This window comes from Camarhynchus parvulus, chromosome 11 (genome assembly GCF_901933205.1).
Source record: "Camarhynchus parvulus chromosome 11, STF_HiC, whole genome shotgun sequence".
Lineage (NCBI taxonomy): Eukaryota > Metazoa > Chordata > Aves > Passeriformes > Thraupidae > Camarhynchus > Camarhynchus parvulus.
In genome coordinates, this window is record NC_044581.1 from 18,891,201 (window position 1) to 18,916,273 (window position 25,073).

Genomic DNA, 25,073 nt, shown 5'->3' on the forward strand with positions numbered 1-25,073 from the left:
TGGGAAAAGCACTGGAAAGAAGTAAATGATCCAGTGAGGGCAGCTGGATATAACATGGAAGGAAACTCATACAGCAGAGCTGAACAGAAAAGGGCCTGATGTCATTTGGAGACAGGAATGGCAGGAAAACACCACGGAATGACAAGTAAAAAATTGCCACTCCTTTTGCTCTGCCACCATCTCCATCCATGAGTCACACAGACAGTGTGTGCTAATTCATTTTTCACCTGTTCCCTTCTAGTCCACCAGCTAGACTGTTAAATAATATTTCATACCCAAAATTACACAACTAAAAGGTAATTACGGCTGCCAATGTTGTCTGATCATGCAAAGGATTTTTCTCATTAGCAGAACTTAGTGTGAATTAATAATATTTTTGAAACATTACCCTCTGGATTGCAAAAGGCATGAGCCACCAAGGAATTTTTTCCAGTCTTATGATTTGGCCACAATGATAAAGTCTGAAAGTCTGAGATCTACAAGAAGTCCTGTTTGCCAGCATTTAAAACTTTCACATGGTGACTTCACTGCCTGGCAGGGACAGCAGGGCAAATGTGTGGGACCAGCCAGGGGGCACAGGGCACTCTGAACCAGCAGTTCTGCTGCTGTGGGAGAGGGCTGCAAGAATTGGTTCTGCTTTCCATGAAATCTCAATGGACCTTTCCTCAGAGCCAGAAAGGAAACCTAAAGAGCCAGTTCAGCACTGTGAAATCTATGACACATCATGGGAAGGTTTGAGATGGTGAATCAGGTCTGTCAAATTTCAGTGGAAGTATCTTCCTCTTGAACTTACAAAAGGTTTTCAGTTTTCTACCGAGCTCTGGAGCAGAGCATGTGAAAAGTCCTTTAGAAACTTTCTCACTTCTTACCTTGAACTTTCTGGGGGAAATGAAGCAAATCAGATAATAGGAAGGTAATTTAGCAGGCATTGAAACAGACCTGGACAGCCTGAGCTGGGGCCTCAGGGCACACAGAGAGAGCCCTGGGGTCTCCTCTTTTCCCTCTGAGCAGAGGGATGACTGCCTTCCCTCCTCCTTTCCTGAATGTCACCCTCAGTCCCAGCCCCAGCAGAGGCACAAGGGCTGGAAATGCAGCTGGAGCCACTTGCAAGGGTCAATCCTTTATCTGGGCCCTGTCTGCTGTGGGCACCAGCTTATCAGAGAGCTGCATCCTGATCAGAGAGCTGGAAACCCCTATCAGCATCTCCTCTCCCAGCAGTGACACAGCTCCTATCAGCTCCTCTCCCAGCAGTGACACAGCTTATTTAACAGCTCATTTTCCTGCAAGGAAACTGGACTCTCTGAGCTCCTTACACAAGACTTTGAAAAATGTCTCCTTTTTTTAAAATAATTAATCCAACAAATTCCTTCAGGAACCATTCATCTTCACTGCTGTACAGCATGAAAAAGTGAAACAATCTGACCAACCTCAGCCTTCTGGCAAGGCAGGAAATCAATCCCACCACCTGTGCTGGACAGTAATGACAAATAGGGGCAAGAGAGTATTTAACTGTGGAATAATATTAAAAATTTAATTCAATAATTAAAATTATTAAAGTTATACTTAAGATACATTGAACATTTGCCTACATTTCTTATAAGTGGTTCCAAAGAGTGTGTTTTGAGTAAGCCCTGCACTTCTCAGTTTTCTTCTGCATTATTTAGTGGAAAAAAAATCCTCTTTCATTTGTAGTGCACAATGCCAAGAGCTACACCCTTGTGCTCAGTTTAACACTGAAGCTTCCCCTCCTGAGTGCCCTGAGTGGTCTCCAGACTTAGAACTCACCATAATCAAGATGCTATGAACATTTTCTCCTTCTGAAAGGCCTACCCACACTGCCTTGCTCCTCAGGTCTTCACTTTACCCGTGAAAAATACTGTGACATTTCATCTTTGCACCCAGCATGGGCAGAGCTTAGCAGGAGCCCAGTCTCATTAACAGGAGGGCTCTACCTTTTTGGTTTCCAGGCATAAAAATTCTTATAGGTAGGACACTTCCAAACTGCTTTGAAAGTCCTGTTTGTGCAAAGCAGGCATAGTCTGTGCTGATCAAGTGTCAGTCACCAACAGTTCCTCTCAGATATTTGCTAGCTGCTAAAACTCTCTCCAAAACAACAGCAAATAACAGACCAACACTGGTGTTTCTCTCAGAGCCTGTTTCCTTTTATTCAGTTCCCTCATAGAGTCAGCAACAAATAAGGAGATAGAGCAATAATAATGCTAAGTTTATCTTGTTTCCTCCACTCCCTTTTCTCCCTGGGTTACTAAGGCTTGGAACAATAACAGGATGCCGGGATGCAGGATGGGAAAGGCTGAGTCCCAGCTGGAAAACCTTGGAGACTGGAGAGCTGAACACTCCCAGTATTGCTTCACAAAAAGAGAAGTGGATTTTTCTATTTGATTTTCAATTTTTGTATTCTGCTTAACATTTTGGGATTCTGTTGGGTTCAGTTTGCCTGATTTGGTACCAGAATGAAGCTCGGCCACCTCGGACTCGGGTAAGAGACAAATGTTATTTTCTGTCCTTCAGCCATCAAGTTCATTTCAAAGGGTTTTTTACCTCCACCCAGATTATTTTCTAATGTCTTAAATAAGTTAAGAAATATCAGCAAATGGGCTATGAATTTTACACATATCCACCAAATCCTTTGGGTCTTACACTGATGGCACCCACACCAAGTTAAGTACAAACAGCAGAGCTGTTAACAATTGACTGGAAGAGGAAAATCTCTGGCTTTGTTGGGCTATACCATAATATTCCCAGATTATTTAAAAATATATATACATTTAATGGGGTTTTGGGTATTGCTTTGTAATATTTAGATCATGTTGCCAATGTTCATTCATAATGGCAAAGAGGTGGAGATTGTGCTGCCAATTGCACCTGTAAAGGCTTTGGGAAGGGATTTCCCTCCTGGTGTGGGCAGGCGCAGCTCCAGGACTGTGAGCAGAGGCGCAGTGGGCTGGGGTTTGATGCAAATGTTTTATTGAAGTGGATTTGGGTCTCTCTGTAAGGTGGGTGGCTTTCCTGTGCCCAGGGCCAAGAGGCGACAGCCGCCGTGTGCTCTGGCCAGCTCTGGCACATCTGTTCAAAACTGAGAGGGGAGTTTATACAAACCCAGGTCAGTGATGTGGTCTCCTAATTCCCAAGTTTAAAGTGTCCCAGGTGCTTTAACACCCTAACTCTGGAGTACCAGGTTTTACAGACCTTGTTCTAAAAGACCAGCAATCCTTATTCCAGAGATTCCTTGATCTCAGTGGTTCAAAAAGACCCATCTTTTTTCTGATGGGTTATTTTATGAGCAGTGGCTCGACACAAAAAGTTGTTTGAAAAGGCTTTTATCTTGTCCTAGAGCAGGTGTAGCAGGTCCCTGCACTAACAAGCTGGCTGTGCAGCTTGCAGAGACAAGGCATTTATGCATAAGAGATGAAGTGGTCGTGGTTCTTCTGTAAGAAATCCATTCTGCAATAGTGGGACTGTCAGTGTGCACAGCACCTCACCATGCTGGCTGTCACACTGTAATAAAGATAAAAGAAGGGAAGAAATGCAAGGGAAAACAGATATGGAAGAAGATGAATTTCTGTGAGAAAATCTCCTCCATTCTTAGCTCCCAAAAACATTGCAAGCTGGCTGTTTCTGCAGTTAACAAAGGTAGAGGTAATCGATGTGTCCCTGCCTCCTGTGAATATAAATCATTAGATCAGCATTTGTAAAAGCACACAGTATTATAGATGCTCATGTAGGAAAATATATTAGACAAAAGCAAGGATGCTCCAAAGATTTACAAAAGCTTCTCATCTCAGGTTAATTGGTGTCTGGTAACAACAACCCATATACCAGAAACAAATCACAGAAATGCTGACTTGAAATTTATCTCTGGTATCTCCAGGAGGTGTTTTATCCTTAAATAAAGGGTGACCCACAGGAGAAAAGGACACAGGATGCATTTAGCATAGGAAAGCCTTAGAATGGTACAGTGTGCTAGAGAGAAGAATGGGAATTTACAAGTAATAAAACAAATTAATTTGAAAGTAAATAATAAACTCCATTAAAAAATCATTCCTGCTTTGCCCACAAAGCCACAAACCTGGGTTATTTTTCAGACTGCTACAGCTGCACTGCAATGCAACAGGAAGCATTTCCCAAAGCTCTGCTCTTTAACAGAAGACCATAAGAGTGTTCTTTAAACATTTTTAAAACAAATGTTAGCACTGAAATTGAGTCCCTGAGCAAGGTGCAGCTCACAAGATGGGGCACACAGGCAGGGCAGAGTTAACAGCTCTGCTGCCAGCTCTGCCTCACATCCTGCCTTGCTGAGGAAACTGCTCTAAAAACAGGATAGAGGTAAAAATCACAGGGCATGGCTCAGGAACTGCTCTGATTTACAGCACCTGGAACAAAGGACTTCACTGTCCCTCCATAAATCAATTAATTCAATTAATATTTCAAACTCAACATAGGAAAAAATTTCATAAAACTCTCTTTTCTTGTCTGGGTATGTGTCTACAGAACTACAGGCTCAAATCAGGCCAGAAAATAATTTTTGTTTTCTGAAAGAGCAGAGGTTCACATAATCAAGATAACTGATTATTTCTGGCACCTGAGCTTTCTGTAAGGAATCTTCATTGTATTTCCATCATGGTTGCAGGTTTTGCTCAAATTCTACAAGTTTAATTCAGAGGTTCCAATATTAGTCCCAAGAAGAAAATAAGAGGTTTCCTTTGTAAGAAATTTCTTGGGCATTAAATTACTTTGGTGTTGTCTTTTTTTTTTTTTTTTAAAAATGGGTTTCCCTTGTTGTCCATGTGAGTTTACAAACTGCAAACCCCTCAGAGCTGAGCACTGGTGTGAGTGCTGTCCCCTCCTCCCCCGGGCACAGCAGACAGGGGTTGTTGGTGCAGACTGGAGCTTGGCTGGCACAGAGGTGCCCAGCTCACCCGCACAGAGCAGCTCCCACCCCGGCCCTGGGAGCTGCAGGAGGGCAGAGCTTGGGGAGCAGAGCTGGGCACTCCTTTGGGCCATGATAAAAGGCTTTCTGTGGGCTTCCCCGCAGGGCTCTGCTCTGCCAAGGGCCATGCAGGTGTAGCAAACACAGAAAACAAACACTGGGGTCCCTGTCATGGCCAGGAGGCACCAGCTGTGCTGCTGAGGAGCTCCCAGGATCCTGCTCCAGATCCCTGCAAACCCAGGGGTCCCACCAAGAAATGCTGGGAATGAACCTGCGCAAAACAAAGGCATGGTTTGGAAATGGAGGCATGGTTTGGAAATGGAGGCATGGAGAGGTATGGTTTGGAAATGGAGGCATGGTTTGGAAATGAAGGCATGGTTTGGAAATGGAGGCATGGTTTGGAAATGGAGGCATGGTTTGGAAATGGAGGCACACCACTGCAGGACACTGCCCTGTGCAGCCCCCTCCAGGAGGGAGCCAGGCAGCCCCACGCCCACCCCAGGCTGTCCCTGCTGGGGCTGGAGCCCCTTCCCAGCCCCAGGACCCAACAGGACCCATCACACGCCCTCTGCCAGACCAGGATTCCTGCCCAGCTCCAGCCCAGCTCTCCCATGGCAGTCTCATTCCACAAAGCCATTTATTCCCATGCAGGAGCACAGAACAGCCCCAGCTGCTGCCTCCCAGGAGCGGCCCAGCCAAGGAACCCCTGGGCTTTTATCCCCTCCCAGTTCAAGGGTGCCCAAGCCTGGCTCTCCCTGCTGAGCCCTGGGCTCTGCTGCCTCTGGCTGTGCCCAGCTCCCTGTGCCCTTTCCTGGGGCTCCAGCCATCCCAGGGCTCCACCTGAGCTGGCCCAGAGACTGCACAGAATGAATTCCTCACCACACCCCTCACCACTGCACCTCCCGAATTCTGCAGCGAGCCTGGCCTTGGAATATGAAAAATCAATAATAAATTGTGAAGAACCTGTTTGCAGTTCTTGAGTGCAGGAATACAAATTAGCCCCTTTCATTTGATTGTCACTCATCTGCATCAGAATTTCAGATCTGTCAATAAGAATAGAACTGGCTGTGTTTTGAATGCAAGCTTTTGCTGAATATGTAGAGTTCTGTCATCTCCTGAAAGGGAGGGAAGTTGTTTGTGCCCTGGCTCTGGTCCGTGCCTGTGCTGCTGCACACATCTGTTGGGCAGGCAGGGGGATTTGGGGCCCAGCCCTCCCTGGTGCTGATTAGGACATTCACAGCACCTGGAGCAGCTCAAGAACCTGGGATTCCCAGGGCTGCCAAAGACAGGAGAAGGGCACAAGGGCAACCTATCCCTCCATGGCACTGCCTACCCTCCGGTTTTGGTGCTCTGAGAATAGACCAGGGGTCAAGAAGTGAACAGACTCTGGAAGACTTTTCTCCAGACAGGTATTTTTGTGTGAGAGCAAAACTCTTACAATAGATTAGCAGCTGCATTTGAAAGCTTTATCAAGTATTAGCCACAAAAGTCCAGAAATTATAGTGAAAAATGACAGATATTTTAAAGAAAGGCCAGCACAAGCTAGGGAAATGGCACAGGTACCTTCCCAAAGAGCAGCAGAGAGAAAAGACTGTTCTTCTGCCCCAACATTGCTCCCTGAACTGCAAGGACTTACAGAGCACCATCGTAGTTAGAGGTAGACAAAAAGGCAAAAATGTTTTCAATTCCTCATTTTCAAAACCCAAAGAGGCCACTTTTATTGTCCCCTTCTGTTCCTGCCCACTTTCCCCAGCATCCTCTGGCACAGCCTGGAGCAGCAGAGGCCTCTGTTTGTGTCAGATCTGTCACGAAGCCACAAAGCAGCAGTGGCACCTCTGCCTTTGTCCTTTCCCTGCCTCCCGTCCCTCCCAGCCCCCTGCAGGGTGCCCTGGCCCCTGGCAGAGCTCAGCAGGGCCAGGGGGCCTCTTGCAGCACACAGGGCCCTCGGCCTCATTGTGCAGGACAGTGGGAAGGGAAATTCCACTTCCACCAAATTCCTTCTCCTGCCTTTGTCCACGTTTCTAAGCCAGGCTCTGGTAGCTCCAGTCTTCCTGTTCCCCTTCCTTTGGTGATGCTATCTGCTGTGAATCTGTGCCCTGGGAACCGTCAAGGAGCACAAAGCCTCCTTCCAGTGCCTGGCCTGAGGAGACCAGGGGCTGCTGCTGCTGTCCTGCCAGTGATAGGAAATCCTGCCATTGATGGGAAAGGTTCCTGGGATGGGCTCAGCTCCCTCAGCAGAATCCCCCTGGCACAGAGCTTTAGTTGGCTTCTCCATTCTGTATGAGCTGGTCCCTGCCTCTACCTCCAGCCCTGGACCTGAATTCAGAAGGGATTTGCATTCTCTTGCTGGCTTTTGCTGTCATTATCCTTCAAATATAAATGGTCTGCAATAGAATCAGTTTATTCATGACTCGGTGAGCTTCAAGGCCTTTTCCAACTTTAACAATTCTGTAATTCTGTGTTAGGATTAGGCCAAGCAATCAATATTAATAATAATGTATCAGAGTTTTCAACACCTCCTCTAGGAGCCCAAAGCTACAATGGATTTGTGTGCATTGGCTGTTTGCTCAGTGCTGGTAATTTAGGGGTTTAGGCTCTCATTAAAGCATAAACAATGATGGCACATTTTAGTATCATTCAGATGGTCAGGGCACTCCAGACACTCACCCAGCACACAAATGAAGAGGGGAGGGCAGAGAGCTGGAGAGCTGGAATGCTTTTTGCTGTGGGTTCATTTTACAAAGAGAGGGACAGAGCTATCCCAGAGCTCCATCCTCCTCAGCACCATTTCACAAACACCTTTGCTCTGCACCCTGGACTTGCCAGCAGCAGCTTTGGTAAAAGATTAGGATTAGAACAGATACTGAGTTACTGAGTTACACTTGGACATGACTTCAGTCCCAAGCAGGAAGGAAGGGACACATTTCTCTGTGGAATACATTTTCTCATTTCCCTGCTGTGAAGTGATGAGCTGCATCACCTGCCAAATTTGGACTGACCTGCAGCTTCTTCAGATGCAGAGAAAGGGTTTATTCACCCCAGAAGGGCTTTCCAGTGGCTGTGATTGGAACATGAGCTGTGGCAAAAACAAATGTTCCACTTACACAGCCTCTGAAGAGAAAGAAATAGTTGCACCTCAGCTTAAGAAAAGTCTCTGTTAAATCACAACCACTCCCACACAGAAACAGGTCCACACAGAAGAGAGTCACACAACTTATAACAGCTTTCCTCATCTCTTTAAGCTTCCCTGTGTCTGGGGCCTGTATTTTCAGGCTTTCCAGCTTTCCTTTATCAGCACAATAAAGAGGAAATTTGCTGCCCTAGTTTTATTTTGATTTAAAGATGGAATTTTCCTGACAAGAGCTAAGCTGTAACTAAAACTATTGGAAGACTCATTGTAAATTCACAAGAGCAGTAAAAATATCATTTGCATCATCTCATAACACATGGAGATAATACAATGGAAGTGTTCCAGGAAAGGACTGTAACTATAGGGATGGACACAAAAGGTCTTAAAGTTAATTAAGCCTCGTCTACAATCTGCTGGATCTGCTGGATAAGGGCAGGAAATAGAGAAGAATGAACTGACATTTGAATGAGACGTTCTAAAAAGGGAGAAAAATACAGAACACTAAACAAAACCTATCCAGACACATCCTGTTTTTTCAGCCTCTTGCCCAGATAGAAAACAAGAGATTTATGTATATGTGCATGCTTTCTTTATCTGCCACAATGTTAATTCTCAGAGGAAATACTGATGCATTCAGCTACCCCAGAGAACACTCTGGATGAAGGAATGAGCACACTCAGGCAGCTGGGCAGGGTTTCTCTGCTGCAGATTAGGCCAGTAAATATCAGTTATGGGCAGCTGGGCACGATGCTCCTGTGCCACACAGCTAACTCTGCTCCTGAGCTTTTGTTAAAGAAAAACATGGGGGAAAAATCTTACCTGCTGTAAACACAGCTACATTGTACTTTTAAAACATCATATTTATTGCAAGTGGTTCATCAAAGGAGAGGGACTTTTCCTTAATGAGGGGGGCTCAGCTGGAGATCTCTGCTAGGAGGCCTCTCTGATATTAAGGATTTATGTGGAAGCAAAGGGGAAATGGAGAAAGCTCTTCAATACATTATTCTTATTTGTACCTTGTATTCTTGCAGCTTGGCCAAACTCTGGAACAGCCAGTGGCAGCTTCAGCCAAGCTCTGTAGAGCTGAGCCAAGCAGGGGAAGCCCCAAAGCAGAGCCAGTCTGAAAGGTGCACACCATTTATTGTAGGGAGCAAAGCTGGTCAGAGAGGCTGCAGAAATCTTTTCAGTGATCACAAACACCTCCAAGATGCCCAAACTATTCCATTTCTGCACTGGAATGAGCAAATAATTTTCGTAGGATTCTCTTGTCCTCCTGCTCCCCCAAAATCAAACAGCATCAGAGGGGGGTGCTGGGGATGAGGGGGCTCAGGGAGACTCCTGCACTCTCTGTCCCACTGAGCCACCCCCGTTTGGGATGAGCAAGAGGAAATTGGCTCAGAGGAAGGAAGGAAAAAAGCTGGATCTACAGCCAGGCAAATGTGTCAGTGAGACTGAGAGAGAGCCCCTGCCCAGGGGGAGCCCACCTGAGCATCCCTGCAATCTGCTTTTGGATGCAAGGAAAGGAATGAGTTCTTTGCCTGTCTGCAACACTGGCACTTCATCACTATTTTCAACATCTGCCTGTATCAATAATTAATCCAGATGGGAGGTATCTTCCTCTTTATCTTGGACAAGGAATTCAGAGAGGGAAATGTCTGCAGTTCCAAACTATGCGTGCAGGGTGATCCCACCCATCTTATCAGCTCGCTTCAGAGCAGAAGGGCTGCACTTAACCCAGAGTTAACCCCCACAATGGCTCTGGCTTCAAAAGCACTTGACAACTGTCACCACAAGACATGTGGCCAAGAGCAAATTTTGTGTCATTTGATTGTTTGTTTCACCCCTGCAGCATCTGCCAAGTGAATAAATCATAGCAGTCATAGGTATTGTGGGATTTCTGATTGTAATAAATGGAATGCTCTAAACCAGAGAGCACAGAATGTGTGTGACAGGGATGATGAGGTGAGAATACTCTGTGCCAACCCCCAAACTCTGCCTGTGGGTTTGAGCACATTCCCTAACACCAGAACAGCCCTGCTCTCCCTCAGCCCTCACAAACCTGCTCCCAGGGACCAGAGGCTGGAAAAAGCTACAGCAGAGTAGGTTGGGACCTTAAACTCCATGGGATTAATGCTGTCAACAGCTAAGGGAAAGCCAAAATTTTCTGTTTATGATGATATTTTTATTTGCTATGAAACAAGATCAAAAATTGCTTTAATAATTTAATCACAAATATTTCAGCAGCTGTGTTTATCCTGGGCACTGTGCTTAAGCACATTTTACTCCTTGCTGTATTTTGGACTGATATATTTGTACATGAAGTAAAAGGCTTTGTGCATGGGCAGACTGGACAATACCACTTATTTAAAGGACTCTAATCCATTTTGGGAATACTTCAGGGAAAGTAAACATTATGTGACTGTAGGAGAAAGAGTCAGAAGCCTCCAGCAGCCCCAGAATATTTCAGTGCTTCATGCTTCGTATGTGTCCCATTTCAAACGGGTTCTCATCAGCTCTCAAGTGTCTCTACAGCTGCTGTGGGGACACCCAACGTGATCCTGAGGGATTCTGCCCCTGGCAGGAGACAGACCTGCCTGCTGAGAGTGGGGAATGAGGAGGATTGTTAAAGCTCACCTCAGACTGAGTGTGCCTCTGACAGACCTTCACCTCCGCTTCCCTTCTGGGCACAAGGCCAGCAGATTGACCAAGATGGGATTTCTTGCTGGACATACCAGGATGGTCACAGAAAAACAAGTCATTCCCTAAAACAACAATTAGCTGCATCACCAATCTGATGAGAAGGAAGTCTGTACTGTCTCTGCTCATTTTAATGACTCCAAAGCCTTGTTTTACCTCCATCACATCTGTCATCCACAGCAAACAACCCTCAGTTCAAGAGCCAAGTTCTGTTGTCATTTCAACAACAGAAGTCATTCAAGAATTATTAATTTATCTAGTCCAAAAATAGTCCTTCCTTAAGGTCCATGAACAGTCCAGTAACTGAAACATCAACATATATTTAATTTGCTTCTCAATTACCAGATTTACAAGAAAGAAACTCTGCTAAAAAACAGATTGCTACAGATTGACAGGAAAATTATTTGATTAAAAATGAGAATAGGAATCAAAGCTTGTGCACGTGACCTGGAGGAGCAGCCCCTCATTTTCTTGGGTAACACTTTTGTCATGACCCAGAAAAATAAGTCCTAGATTTTCTTGACCTATGTGGAAGTTGCACAATTTTGTACAGACTCTCCAGGTCTTCTTTTATTAGATCATGTAAGGGATTCATTTCCACAAACAGAAGTGTTTCAGATCCCCAGACATATTGAAATTAACACTATCCACAAAAGGCTACAGGTACCAAAACAATGCAGGACAACCAGGCACAATCTATCAGCCCATCTCTCCCAGATATCCCCAGGAACAGAGATTCTTTGAGGTATTCTTGAATTCTAACAGAAGCCAATTTCAGAGCTGATTCTGAGCTGTGCAGGTATTATGTAAAGGAAATCAAGATCTAAGCCAAGCAAATGTGTATTTGTGAACAGGAAATTGAATCTGGACCTACACCAGAAACACACATTCAATAAAGAATTGTATCCATTCTTTATCAGATACAAATCGGGCAGGAGCATAGACAGCGCCCTCCAAACTGCAAATATGCTTTTGAAAATTTTTAATGAAAGTTTTAATTTTAAGAAAATGAATATTAAGAGAAAGTTAGCTAGAAATTGAGAGAAACCAGCAAAGGTTAAAAATCCTTGCACCTTTGAGATTTTGGGCCTTGGTGCTGCCCTGTCTGACAGGACCCTCCCAACTCAGTCAGATTTATCAGCAAGGAACAAAAGGGATCTTCCTTCCTCACTCTTTCTGTTTACCACCAAAATCTTCCTGGACCATCCATTTCTGATTTGCAGCTCTCATTCTGCCTTCTCTCAGATTCACTGCAGCACTTTGAACCAGCAGGTCACTCGCTGAGATGCACGCAGGGCTGTCAGGATCGCGGGGAGGGCTCCTGGGAAGATCCATTTTTGCTGCTCACCCATCTGTAGGGCACAGGCTGTCACTCACTGACTTGGAGAGTGGCTCTGCTTCTTTGGAAAGAAAAAGAAAAGAAAAAGGAAAAAGAAAAGGAGGATAAAAATAAGGAAAAAATTGAAAAAAACCACCAAACCAAGTCTTGCCTCCCTCATTTTCTTCCCGGTTCTGTATCTGAGATAACAGAAAGACCTGGAGCACAATTTGGCTGCCTGCTTTCCACCAAGGCAATAAACATTTAATGTATACAAAGGAAGTGTTTACAGATATTTTATAGTCAATTTTTTTCATTTCCAAAAGAGAAATTTGTCTTAGCTGAGGACTCCATCCACCCATGAGGTAAAGTTGTATTTTCAATCATCCAGGAGAAACTTTCTGGACAGGGAAAAACAATGATTAATAAATTCCCCCCAGGCCTACCAGAAACTTGAAGCTCAAATCACAAAGCCATTTCAGATTAGAATTAATTCTCCTTTTCCCTGGAAAGAAAATATGAGGAGCCCAAAGGAGAAGTGCTGAATTATGTCCTCACCTGTGTTGATACCCTGCTGCAGCATCAACACCAAGAACTGAGCAGCACCAAATGCAGCACGAGTGCTCTCACAACACTGATATTTTAAAAGAAGCAAGTTTGCTTAAGATATTGCTCAAGTGTCTGTTCATTCAGAGGTGCTATCCCAAGTAGAAAACGTCATTTTTCCAATCAGTTTTCAGGCAGGCATTTGCACTCCAGATTGTTTAGTCATCACAGTGGCTATTTGCTTCAAAGTACCATCATTGCATACAAAATGGCATTTTAGAACCAGTTCCAGGCAGGCATTTGCACTCCAGACTGTTCAGTCATCAGTGGAAATCACTTCTCACATGCACAGAGTCGACCCAAGGACAATCAGAACTCAGCCCCAGGTAGTCAGGCACGAGGCCTGCTGAAATCAGCTCAAGAACCTGGAAAGGAACAAGCAGCAGAGTGTTCCCAGGAAGGAGCACAGCTGTGCCTTGCTGGGACATGTGACAGACACAGAAACACCGAGTTGTGCCCCAAGACACGGTACATCCGAAAAAGGGAAAAAAAAAAATTGATTCCTCTGAGTCAAAACTGCACAACTTCCTTAGGCAGCTGTTCTCAGTGTCACTGGGGTTTGAGGAGCTCCCCAGTTCCTGCTGTCACCGGGTGCCCTCAGCTCCTGTCCCATGGGAGCCCCGGCAGCGGCACAGAGGGGAACGGGAGCAGAGGTAACAACACAGCTGGGACACAGCGGGGACACAGCAGGGACAGAGCTGGGACACAGCTGGGGATACAGCGGGGACACAGCAGGGACACAGTGGGGACACAGCGGGGACACAGCAGGGACAGAGCTGGGACACAGCGGGGACACAGCAGGGACAGAGCTGGGACACAGTGGGGACACAGCGGGGACACAGCGGGGACAGAGCTGGGACACAGTGGGGATACAGCGGGGACACAGCAGGGACACAGTGGGGACACAGCAGGGATACAGTGGGGACAGTGGGGACACAGTGGGGACACAGTGGGGACACACCTGAGGACAGAGCTGGGGACAGAGCTGGGGACACGTCCTGCTGCAGCCCTGGAGCTGGGCACAGCCATGGGCAGCAGTTCTGGGCTGAGGGAATGGGGACAGCAGAACCTGAGGGCGCTGTCACTCTGGTCCCTGCCAGGACACCACAGACACATCTCAGTGCTCTGTGCTCCAGTGCCCCTTCTGGAACAGACAGTGGTTTTCATCTGCCTGCAGGGCTGGCAGAGACACGAGGAGCTTTATCAGCCCGGGTTTGCACAGCCCTCTGTGGCCCCTGAAAGGCTGCATTAAGTATTGCTAAGGCTATTTTCTTCTAATAATGTTCTGTCTACTCACAAAACTACAGCACTGCAAAGGAAAAAGATAATTTCTCCCCTCCTGTGTTTGGTGTGCTAACTTTCTGTTCCTTAGGTCTTGCTGCATTCACACATTTACTTTTAGTCTTACCCATCCTATAGATGAGAAATTAAAGTTAAAATGGATTTTGTATGGCCAGGCTGCTCAGAGTCATTCTGCTCCCTGAGACCAGGTCAGGTTCTGCTCTCTGTATCTGCCATGGTTTCATTGAGCACAGCAATTTTGGAGGTGTTTAGATAGTGTATCAAAGTACATTCTTTCCATCTGAAAAATAATTTTTCAGTGCCGTTTGCTCCGAGGAAGACTAATTTTTTTTGTATGGGGTTTTTTAATTTTCATTTAGATGAATCATTTAGATTCTTACTGGAATCATTCAGATTCCAGTAAGAGAAAATAATCTTTAGTTTCCAGCCTTTCTCACAACCAGTTATGCAAATTATCTCAACAACACAGACATGACCCTTTTAAAATGTGTTGGATTTCTTGTGTATTCGTATATCTCGTGCCACTTTTACCAAATTTCTCTCTCAGAATGTTCATTATCACCACTCTACATTATCCATTTGGGGTTTTTTGGATGCTGAAAAATTCTCAAAGATAAGCATAAGGTTTTAGTATGATTGGCCAGGAAAATAAATCATTTCAGAGGCAACTGTCCCTCATGTCCTAAAATCTCTGTACAGAAGCCTGGTTTAACTTTTGTTTAACATGCAAGCATAGAACAAATTTCTCTGCCAGCTAAACTACTAACCTTGCATGAGGATTAATATACACTTTTAGAGTTAGAAGTAAACTAGGTGAGAGGCAAATAGCAGGAAAAAAAAACCCCACACACAAATATTCATAAGAATATTTCATCCAATGTGTTTTCATTATGTGAAGACTATATTTATATCAGCTGTTCATCACCTTTACGGTTGATTACTTGCCAAAACAACCTGTAAAATGCAAACTTTTAATTAGTACAGTATTGTCTGTATCTCCACCCAACATTTTTTAATAATTACTCCCAGTCTGGAAGAAGAAACTGCACTATATGAGTCATGTGTCACACAAATCACTTTGAATACCAGAATTTCTCAGTTAACTGTCTATAGTACCTTGCAGACCAAGAGTTATTTGCTAAAATAATTCAACACATAAAATGAATAATATGGGTGGGAGAACCCATCATTTGCTGGAAGAAAATTTAAGAGCACAGCAAGAAACTCAGCTGCTTGAATAAACCACTCCCTGCTAACTTTCAGCAACATGTATGGTGCCTGATTAGACTCAAAGAAGCTGGAGCTGTTGGGCTAATGAGCCAGGACAGAGGGATAAGGGAGCTGTGAGGGGCAGAGCAGGGCAGGGACTCGTGGCAGCATCCCAGAGATCCACCTGCATCCCACCGGGCTGGAAACTGGGGGGTCCTGGCTTCCAGGGATGCACCTGATCCCCATCCCTCAGTCCTGGCTGCCCAGCAGACACAGAAGAAAGGAAAAGCTGATCCCTACAGGAAAAAAAAAGGGAAAGCTGATCCTACCTGTTAACAGCCCCTGTTGTGCCTCAGAAATGTTCTCACTCCTGGCTCCATGGGAGAGCTCAGGCATGGCAATGTCCCCTTCTGCTGCTGCCTCTGGCTCTCTGGGTGACAGCTGCTGGGGAGGGAAACTGTCATGGCCAGAAAAGAGCATTTAGCACAGCTTGTCAGGAGCTGGCACCCAGGGAAAGTGCCCTTCCCACAGGAGTGAGCCCCGTGGCAGCACTGCCCACACTGCTGTGTGTGTGCTGCCAGGGACGGGCACTCCTGAGCATGGTGAGGAACCCAGGGACAGCAGCAAGGGCTGCCACGTGGAAAATGGGCATGGTGCCCTGGGGAAAGTGTCCTCAGGATTAGCCTGTCCTGGGGAAAGTGTCCTCAGGATCAGCCTGTCCCGGGGAAAGTGTCCTCAGGATCAGCCTGTCCTATGGGGCAAGGCACTCCCATGGAGTTTGCTCTTGTCCCTAGAGAAGAGCAAGCAAAGAGCTCCAGAGTGCACTGTCATTTTCCCAAAATGAGCAGCTTGAAAGTTGCCAAAGGTGAAGCAGAGATCAGTTTTTGCAAGAGGCTCTCCCACCTCAGTCTGTGTTTGAGCTGCAGTGCCAGAGGGCAGCCAGGGACCTCCAAACTGCTGCCAAAGGAACAATCCGCTTCCCAGGGGGGTTGGACAAATATGAACAAGGAACCCATTAATCAGGAGTTAAAGGAATTGAATCCTCCTTAAAATCTACAAACACAAAGATGGACATGCTGAGTGGAAGGGGCAGCTAAATTTCAGCTGAAATGCACATTCATGTAAATAGATTCAGTCAGCACTTTCTGGTTTAAAACTCCCAGGCAGCAGCTCAGCCTCACAGGAGAGCTCCACTCAGCACAGGAACCAGAGAAAAAGGCTCTTTAAACACTTCAGTCTGCTCTTTGGCCAAACCACAGCCTGTGCTGGTTGGCATTGGCCAATGGCTTCCTTTGGTTATTGTGTTTTGTAGTTTTATGGATAAAAGTCAGACTTATGCAGTCACAGCAGAATCATATCTCTGCCTTCCAGTTTCCAGTTGTCCATCTACACAAATAAAGTATAGAAAAACAACTAAATTATACTCATTTTTTCTAAAAATATTAAAAGTCAAGCTAAGGGCATAGAATAGAAAAAACTATCTAAATCAAAAGGCTTTGTTTGAATCCAGAAAACTGTATCAAACACAGCTTATCTACCAAAAAGCAAATTCAAAGGCACCTTCTTCACTTCCTACCCAGCCACAAAGGAGGAACATTCTCAGGTTATGTACAACAATGTGAGGGAAAGAAAAGTACAGCAGAGAAACATTTCATGGTAAATAAAATCTTTTTAACTGACATTGATGCTGCACCATGGGATAACACTGATTGCCTGGTTACCAAAGAGTAATTTTGGAAACGTCTCAGCACCTTCCTGATGAAAATATTAATTTAATCTCACATCCAGCAGCCTGTGTGATGTCAACTTCTCATCACAATTAGTGGGTTTATTTTTGATGTGCATGCTGACAGCTCCTAAAAGCTAATGGAAAGTCATTTATGTGCAATTTAAAGTCTGATTACTTGAGTGTTAAAGTTCCCTGACAGTCCTTTATATCGGGAATGGGAAATTTAGGAAGAAAATAATCAGCTTTGATAACATTAAAATAACTCCTCTGATATGAAAGTCAGGCCTAAAGTTTGCTAATAGTAACACAGGATGCAAAAATATGGTTTCACCCGAAAATCATTTCACAAATTATCATTTTTCAGATGGTAAATTCTGGGAATAGGGGATAAAGGAACTTTATGTGAGTCTCCAAAAACTTCAGAATACAAGGAGTTGAATCAATAGATGATCCCTTAAAGAAAGATAATTTGCTGTATTGTACTTGGAATTGATTGAAAATTTCACACTAATGACGTTTTCCACCAAAAAACCTCCAGATTTTATTCTAAATCAATCTTTTCCATAGGAACATATTGACTACAGCATATTTTGTGTCAGGGCATGTCAGAACACTGCATTTGGTTTTGTCAGGCCTGAACATTCCATTTCCAGTGGAGCTAACTGGAGCTGAACCATGGTGCCAGGCTGCCCTGGCGCTGGGCACAGTGGGGAGCTCAGCCCTGGATGTGCTCTCAGAGCAGTGGCAGCCACTCAGGGGGATGCTGGCTCTTCCACCAGCATTCAAAGCTCACTTTTTATTTAACTGAAATACTTTCTGTTGTTTTTTTACAGTTTTCATCCAGCTAAAACTATTTCATAGAAAGAAGAAGCCTTCAAATTTTGATGCTGAGGCAAATGAACAAAGTGATCAGACTTCCCTGCAGAAGGAATGTCCATTTGCACTTCCACGTGTGCTCCATCTGCTGACTCTGATTCTGTTGTTATTTATATTTTTGCATTTCTGTATTACTTTCTAGGCTACAGAAGAAGATGAGCCACCTTATTCTACTTTTCTCGTTGTTCTTGGCCCCAGCATTTGCTGATGGAAGAAGTCAGAAATCAACCGAAAACCTTTGTTCAAATGATGTCAGCCACAAACGCCAGAAGAGAGACTGGATATGGAACCAATTGCACATCCAAGAAGAGCTTGATACACCTCTGCCACACCATGTTGGCAAGGTAAGCAGCAACCTGCCAGCAATGACTAAAAATAGCAAATGAGGATCTTGAAAAGCAGTGTTTGTTTGCAGTCTAGGCAGGAGAAATGAAAAGGAAATAGAAATGGTACTTAATACCTACTTATTAACATGTTAAAATCTTCAAAATGTGGGCAAAGAGTAAATGAAGAACAGTGCCATAGGAATTTTAATTCCTTTGAAGAATACAAGTAAATGTAAGGGAATAGCAGGTCTGGAGATTCCAAATGCAGGAACAGCCACATTACCTGCAGGTGCATGGTTAGGAAGGAAGTCTGGTGACTGATGCATGGCAGGATTTTTCTGGCAGCACAACAAGATTCTTTCAGAAACCTCAGAGATCAACAAATAAAAATAAAAATCAGCAAATAAAAAAAATAACAATTTACATCTCTCAGCTTGTACTCAAAACACGAGTGCTGTGTTTCGAAATACTGTTACACAATCAAAAATATTGTTGCACAAAGCGAAAGCAAAGAATTTGTAAAAATACTAACGAGCATTGACCTGCTTGCAAACTCCTTTTCCTCAGGGCAGTGCTCATAAAAGCCAATCATGCACTGCACATGCCCAGGGACAGTTCTCCCAGTGCAGTCTCCCAAAGGGAGGCACAGTGGCACTGCAGATGAATGCAGCTGAGCGTCCCCCTGCCCTGTGCAGCATTCACATCTGTCAGGGCTGTGCCAGCAGAGTCCCACAGGCCCTGCTGGCTGCTCTGGGCTGCCAAAAAAGCACCACAGAGAAAGCACAGGGCCCACAGGGCTCTCTCAGCTCCCACGGGGCATCTCTGCCTCATTTCAGAGCAACTCAGCCCCAGACTGAGGAGCAGCTTCTGTTCCTGGAGCTGTCCTACATAAGAGTAATTCTCTTTGCCCAGCTCTGGCTGTTTGAGCAGCACAATCTCCTGAAGGCTCCTGCAGCACTGAGCCCTTGATTAACCCTTCAAAGAAAGGCCCCAGCAGCAGCAAGGCAGGGCTGGGTGTGCTGCAGGAGTGTGCTGACACATCTGGATTTTATCTTGCACCACCTCAGTGCTCTCCTTTTGTCCTCAGCACCAGAAAGGCATTCTGAGAGGTTTGTGCTTTTTACACTGAATAGGTACACAGAAACAGAGAAAAAAGGCACAGACTATCCCATCCTTGAGACAAGGGTGGGGTTATCTCTCATGTGGCCTCTCCAGAGTTGTGAACTGCTCTCCAGCAGTCCCAGCTGCCAGAAGCATGATTAAGGAATGAGGGGTGGAAATATTAATGACACATTTCAAGAGAGAAAACCGAAATTTAAACAATGCTCAACAGTAAATGACAATTACAGGATAAATCAAATCCTGAACACCCAACAGGTGACATTTATAATAACATCAGTAACAAAAGGAAATACTTGGTCAAACCCAGCAATCCTTGATAATTAGCTGGCTGAAATAAGAATACTGATATAGTGCATGGAAAATTGGGGTTTAAATCTTCTAGCAGTGTCCCTGTATGTGTGAGGGTATAGAAAGGGAAGTATCATTATGTTATCTGCAGATCAACTAGTGTGAAAAAGCATTTAGAATTTGATTAAATTATATTTTAAAACTGATTAATGCTCATTCCTCTTCTCACATCCCTTTTTCACTGCATGTAACCTTAAATTTTAAAATCTGTGGGGTAGAAATGTAACCTTCCTGTCATACCATGAGCCTAAAAACTGCCTATTAAGGGATTGAATGTGACTGAGCACAAGAAAGCTGTCAGCTGTGGCAGGAATTCTGCTAAATGCTAAGGAATAGAGGCTAATGCTGAATAATGTCAGGAGCTGTGAATACAGATTTCGTCCTGTAATCCTGTGAAACTGAGCAAAAACCCCTGGCAGGTCCAGTAAACTGCAAACAAAAGTAACTCAGACTGAAGGTGGCTCATGTTATTTCAGACATAAGGCAGTTAATTATTTGTAAGTGTTGGCTGCATGAACAATTGAAACCTTTAGGAAATATGAGGTATGATTTTAAAAAAGCTTTGTTCTATATAAGCAAGGAAGTTTCAGTGTGGGTGCAAGTGTCATCCCACGGGCCCAGCTGCTGCTGTGGTGCTGCTCAGAGCTACCCCAGCTGACAGCACAAGTCCTGAGGGTTCCCAGTGGGGTGAGGCATTCCTGGCTGTGTGAATCCTCCAGGACACACTGCTGCACCCAGCTGCCAGGCCCCACCTTTATCCCCCTGAACCACGCTTTGCTCCCAGATCACATCCAGCGTGAGGAACAAGAACGCCAAGTACATCATCGAGGGCGAATTCGCCAACACCATCTTCAAGGTGGAGGAGACCAGCGGGGACGTCTATGCCTTCGAGAGGCTGGACAGGGAGAAGAAGGCAGAGTATGAGCTGACAGCCCTCATCATCGACAGGACAAACAACAGGTCCCTGGAGCGCCCCTCCAGGTTCATCATCAAGGTGTATGACATCAACGACAACGCCCCCGTGTTCGTACACAAGGTGTTCAATGGCTCCGTCCCAGAAATGTCACCAGTGGGTGAGTCCTCCAGCACCCGCCTCCCCTCATGGCTGGCCTTGAAAAGCACCACTTATAGTAATATGCACCTTGAAAATCCTTCTCTAGGAACCTCAGTCACCAAGGTGACAGCTGTGGATGCTGATGACCCCACAGTGTCAGGTCATGCCACCGTGACCTACGAAGTCACCACAGGAGGGGAATATTTCACCATCGATGACTCTGGTAAGTCAGACACACATATATCCTTACACTTTGTCCATACCCTACCTTTTGAAGAAAACACAGTTTTAAGGTCTTTTCATTCTGGAAAAGAGGAATAATCATTCAAAAATATCATTTTAAACATTATTTAAAAGGTTTTTCATTCACACTCCACAATGCCACTGTCTGCATCTGGAAATGAACTCATAAAACCAGGATATCAGCTGCCATGAACACAACGAGGAGATAAAAGGTCATTTTTTCCCACTTCTGGAAGGATTAACCAGGAGCTGAGTTCATGTTTTCAGTTTAGCATAGATACTGTTCCAGTGACCAAACATGAAAAGGGAATACACAAATTCTGAAGCAGCATTCAGTAATCAATAATCATTCGCTTTCCTTAACTTCCTAGCTTAAATTTTGCCCAGTTTTAAAACCAATGTCAGTATCTTTTGTAACCACACTAGTTTGCTAGAGTAAATAAAGCAGGTAAAGAGGTTAAAGAGCCATTAAAAGGAATATTCTGCATGAGCACTCCTAAATATTCCATCATGAAGAAAAATTTATATCATTTCTTGAAAAATACCACTGTAAGATTGGTACTTAAAGTTGAATGTGTGGAGATAAAAAAAGATAAAAATTTGCCACCAAAATTGAAGAGATGTTGGATGTGCTGCAAAATCTAATTGTATCCAATATTATTTTTTCACAGGTGTGATTTATACAAAAGAGCCTAACTTAGACAGAGAGACCAAGTCCACGTACGAGATTGTTGTTCAAGCCAAAGATGCTCCGGGTTTCTCTGGGGATTCCAGCACAGCCACGGTGATCATCGCTCTGTCCGACATCAATGACAACTCCCCAGAGTTCAAACACTGTGAGTGCCCCCAGCCCTGCGCCTCCCTGCAGCCAAGGGCTGCCAAAGCACAACGAGCTCAGCTCACGGTCCTGCACAACTCAGCTTTCCTTAAAAATGGCCAAAAGAACTTTACATGTTCAGAAGCTCTTCTGTGTTTCAGCCAGAGCCAGTTTTTCACCTCGAACTGAAAACAAAAATCAGTATTAATTTCATCCCTTCGCTAAAGATCTTGACAATTTGGGGTATTATTTATGCTTTCACATGGCTTAGATATATACAATGCTAAATTCTCAATGAAATATTTTTATGTGCATCTGCTAAGTAAGAACAGTTTTAACTGAGTTCTAACTTCCATGTACACACACCTAATGCATTTTTCCTTTTTTTTAACAGCATCATTTCACTTTAAAGTTCCTGAAAACGTTTCAGTAGGAGGAGAAGTTGGCAGAGTCAAAGTAGAAGATATTGATGAACCACAGCACAGAAATACAAGATACAGCTTTATCCAAGGAGAGTTCAGGGACACCTTTGACATTGTAGCAAATCCATACACAAATGAAGGAATCATTAGGCCAAAGAAGGTACTTTTCCCCATAACAAAGATGATTTTGTGGTTTTCCATGTGTAACAAGTGATTTTTTGGTCTAGGACTAGCTGCAGGAAAAAAAGGAAACACATGAAAGTCAGCATGAAATATATTGATCCTGAACACCAGCTCTCTGAGCTCTGGGAGAAGAGCTGGTGATTTCTACTCCTTTTCAACCTCCAGACCTGAAAAACTCCAGAATTACTGCAGAGGGCAGTGGGGGCTGTGTCAGATATTCAGGTTAGGTGCTTTGGGTTCCTCTCAAACTTCAAGTGGTTGGATGCTTCAAAGAGACAGTGATTTAAGAGTTGAACCAACTGGCCAAGTCAAAGAATCCTTCCCTTCTGAAGCCCACCTGAAACCAAAGCAGAAAATGTGAACAAGTCCACCTCACCTCCTTTCTAAAGTCTCTTTGCAGTTTGGCATTTGCTCCAATCTGAGCCACAGCTCCCTTGGTTTCCTCAAGGTGAGAAAAAAGCTTTTTTTTTAAGAGCTTTCCCACTAATTTCTTATGTCTTTAAGACTCTCCAAAGCCTTTATTAGGGTCTGTTCTTTGGTTTTTTTTAAATTCTCAAACCCACACGATTTGTACCAAGGGATGCTGCAGAGCATTGCCAAACCAAGACTTAATTGATTTCATTGACTTGCTGTTAAAAAAAAAAGAGGAGAAAGGACTATAAATCAGCTCCTGTAATCCTCAGATTGACAGGAATGTGTTTTTCCCTTCCAAATGTCTCTCTGTAACAGCTAAGACTAGAAATGTCATTAAGAAGAGAAAACTTTCAGGAAAAACAGTACCAAGGATTTCAAGGCTGTCAGTAAAATCCTTGGCTGTGGTCACACTGGGTATGAGCAGCTCTCCTTCACTGGGTGCAGCTGGGGAATGCAGTGCCTGCCCAGAGGAGGAGCACTCACAGACCCCTCACACCCTCCCTGAGGGATTTGGAGCCGCCTCTTCCTCCAGCACACAGTGGGCAAAGCTCACCCTGTTTTCAGTGGGATTTTGGCCGTGCATACTCATAATTTTAAATACACAGCCATGTGAGATAAAATGTCAGCTGCTGGATAAGTCCCATCACTTCCCCTTGCACTGTCTGCCCAAAAAGGAAAACAAGGGTCACCATAACTGCTGTGAATCTCAGCACTTTTAGAATCTCAGGTGGTAGAACAAAGGAAACTTTGAAAGGATCATTTCTTACTGCCCGAGCTCCTGGCCTTCCTCCCATTGTGTGATTCCTTTTTTAGTCTCAGGCAACTGGAAAAACAGGGAAGAGGATGTCATTTCTCACTGAATGCCCCAGCTGTCAGCCAGTGCAGATCTGCAGTCTGCCTTGAGTGCCTTCAGAACACAAAGCATGGCCAAGAGGAGAATCTCTTCCCCAGCCTTTGGGGGACAGGAGCTCACCAAGTTTTGGTAGTTACAGCATTATAAAAAGACAATTATTTAACCCAAAAGAAATTATTTTGCCAAACTTAAACTACTGGATGAATCTGTTCCACACCAGAGGTACCTTGAGCCACGCTATGGTAGAGAAATTCAGCTGGGAAATGCTCTCCTACGGGTCCAGCCAAGATGAAATTTGGTAACATTGCCAAACTTGAATTAAACACAGATCTTAAATCTGCACAGAGAGCCAATGGAAAGTTTGCTTAGACATCACCAATGAAAGAATATCTGTAACTTTTTGTTTTTAGCCCCTGGACTTCGAAGCAGTGTCAGAATACAGGTTTAGCATCGAGGCCACAGACCCCACCGTGAACCTGCGGCACTTCAAGCCCGGCAATCCCCGGAGCATCGCGAGCGTCGTCATCGAGGTCACGGATGTGGATGAGCCTCCTGTCTTCAGGAGACTCCCCTACGAGTTCAAGGTGAGGGAAAACCATGTCGAGGTGAAAACTCTCGGCTCGGTTCACGCCGAGGACCCCGACGCAGCTAAACGGAAAATCAGGTAAGACAACGCCAGCTTTAGCAATTCTACTTGAAAGTGCAGAATCCATTAATAGCACCAAGAATTTGACAAAGAACCCAGACTTAGGCCCTATTTTTTTAGAATCTGCCTACCAAACAAAACAAAAGATAATCCAATTTAATTTTTCCAGCATTGCAACCATGGATATATATGCTCACCAAAAGCTGAACATAAATTTCATCTACCCCTGTCATTACCACATGGACTTACTGATAAAACATTTGTACATTTAGGGAAAAAAATATAAACTTGGATATTTTTACATTATTATAATTTATTGTTATTTTTTTTATTGTAAGAGCTCTCTCAATCATGTGTTTAGAGAAGAAAACAGACTTCAGAAAGAGCGAAGTATCATAATACAGAAACTCTTCCCACAGATGTATTTCACTGTCACAGCTTGCATGGTTTTAGGGCAATATTCTCAGCCCTCCTGGTCAAGATATTAATGCAATTTGTCACACAAGAAGTCTCTGACCTTCCTCTGAGAAGAAATGAAATGAAACACAGCATTACCAGCCGTGCATTGACGTATCTTGTTTTAAACAAAATCCAGATATATTCAGCGTAGAGCAAATCCTAATGGAGACTACGTCAGGGTATCCAATAACGGAGTTATTCAACTTCCCAAGCCTCTGGACAGAGAATTCAGCTCCTCATACAACATCACTGTGGCAGCTGTGGAGATCCTTGAAGATGGTAAGTGCCACCCATTTCCCAGTTTGAAAGAAATCCGGGTACACCTTTCCAGCAGGGCTGTCAAAAGGGAGAGGCACAACCTGACAGCCTGT

General features: G+C 44.5%; 1 protein-coding gene across 1 annotated transcript in view; it reads left to right on the forward strand.

Annotated features, from left to right (window-relative positions):
* Nucleotides 1-2,181: 2,181 nt before the first annotated feature.
* The window catches only part of CDH5 (cadherin 5), a 29,599-nt gene continuing 6,707 nt past the window's right edge, over nt 2,182-25,073 (forward strand). The window contains exons 1-8 of the mRNA XM_030956258.1: nt 2,182-2,497; nt 17,958-18,159; nt 20,396-20,684; nt 20,772-20,888; nt 21,580-21,744; nt 22,120-22,307; nt 24,008-24,261; nt 24,839-24,981. Of these exons, the coding sequence (XP_030812118.1) occupies nt 2,472-2,497; nt 17,958-18,159; nt 20,396-20,684; nt 20,772-20,888; nt 21,580-21,744; nt 22,120-22,307; nt 24,008-24,261; nt 24,839-24,981 (1,384 nt within the window). The 5' untranslated portion in view covers nt 2,182-2,471. The remainder of the gene's footprint in view (nt 2,498-17,957; nt 18,160-20,395; nt 20,685-20,771; nt 20,889-21,579; nt 21,745-22,119; nt 22,308-24,007; nt 24,262-24,838; nt 24,982-25,073) is intronic.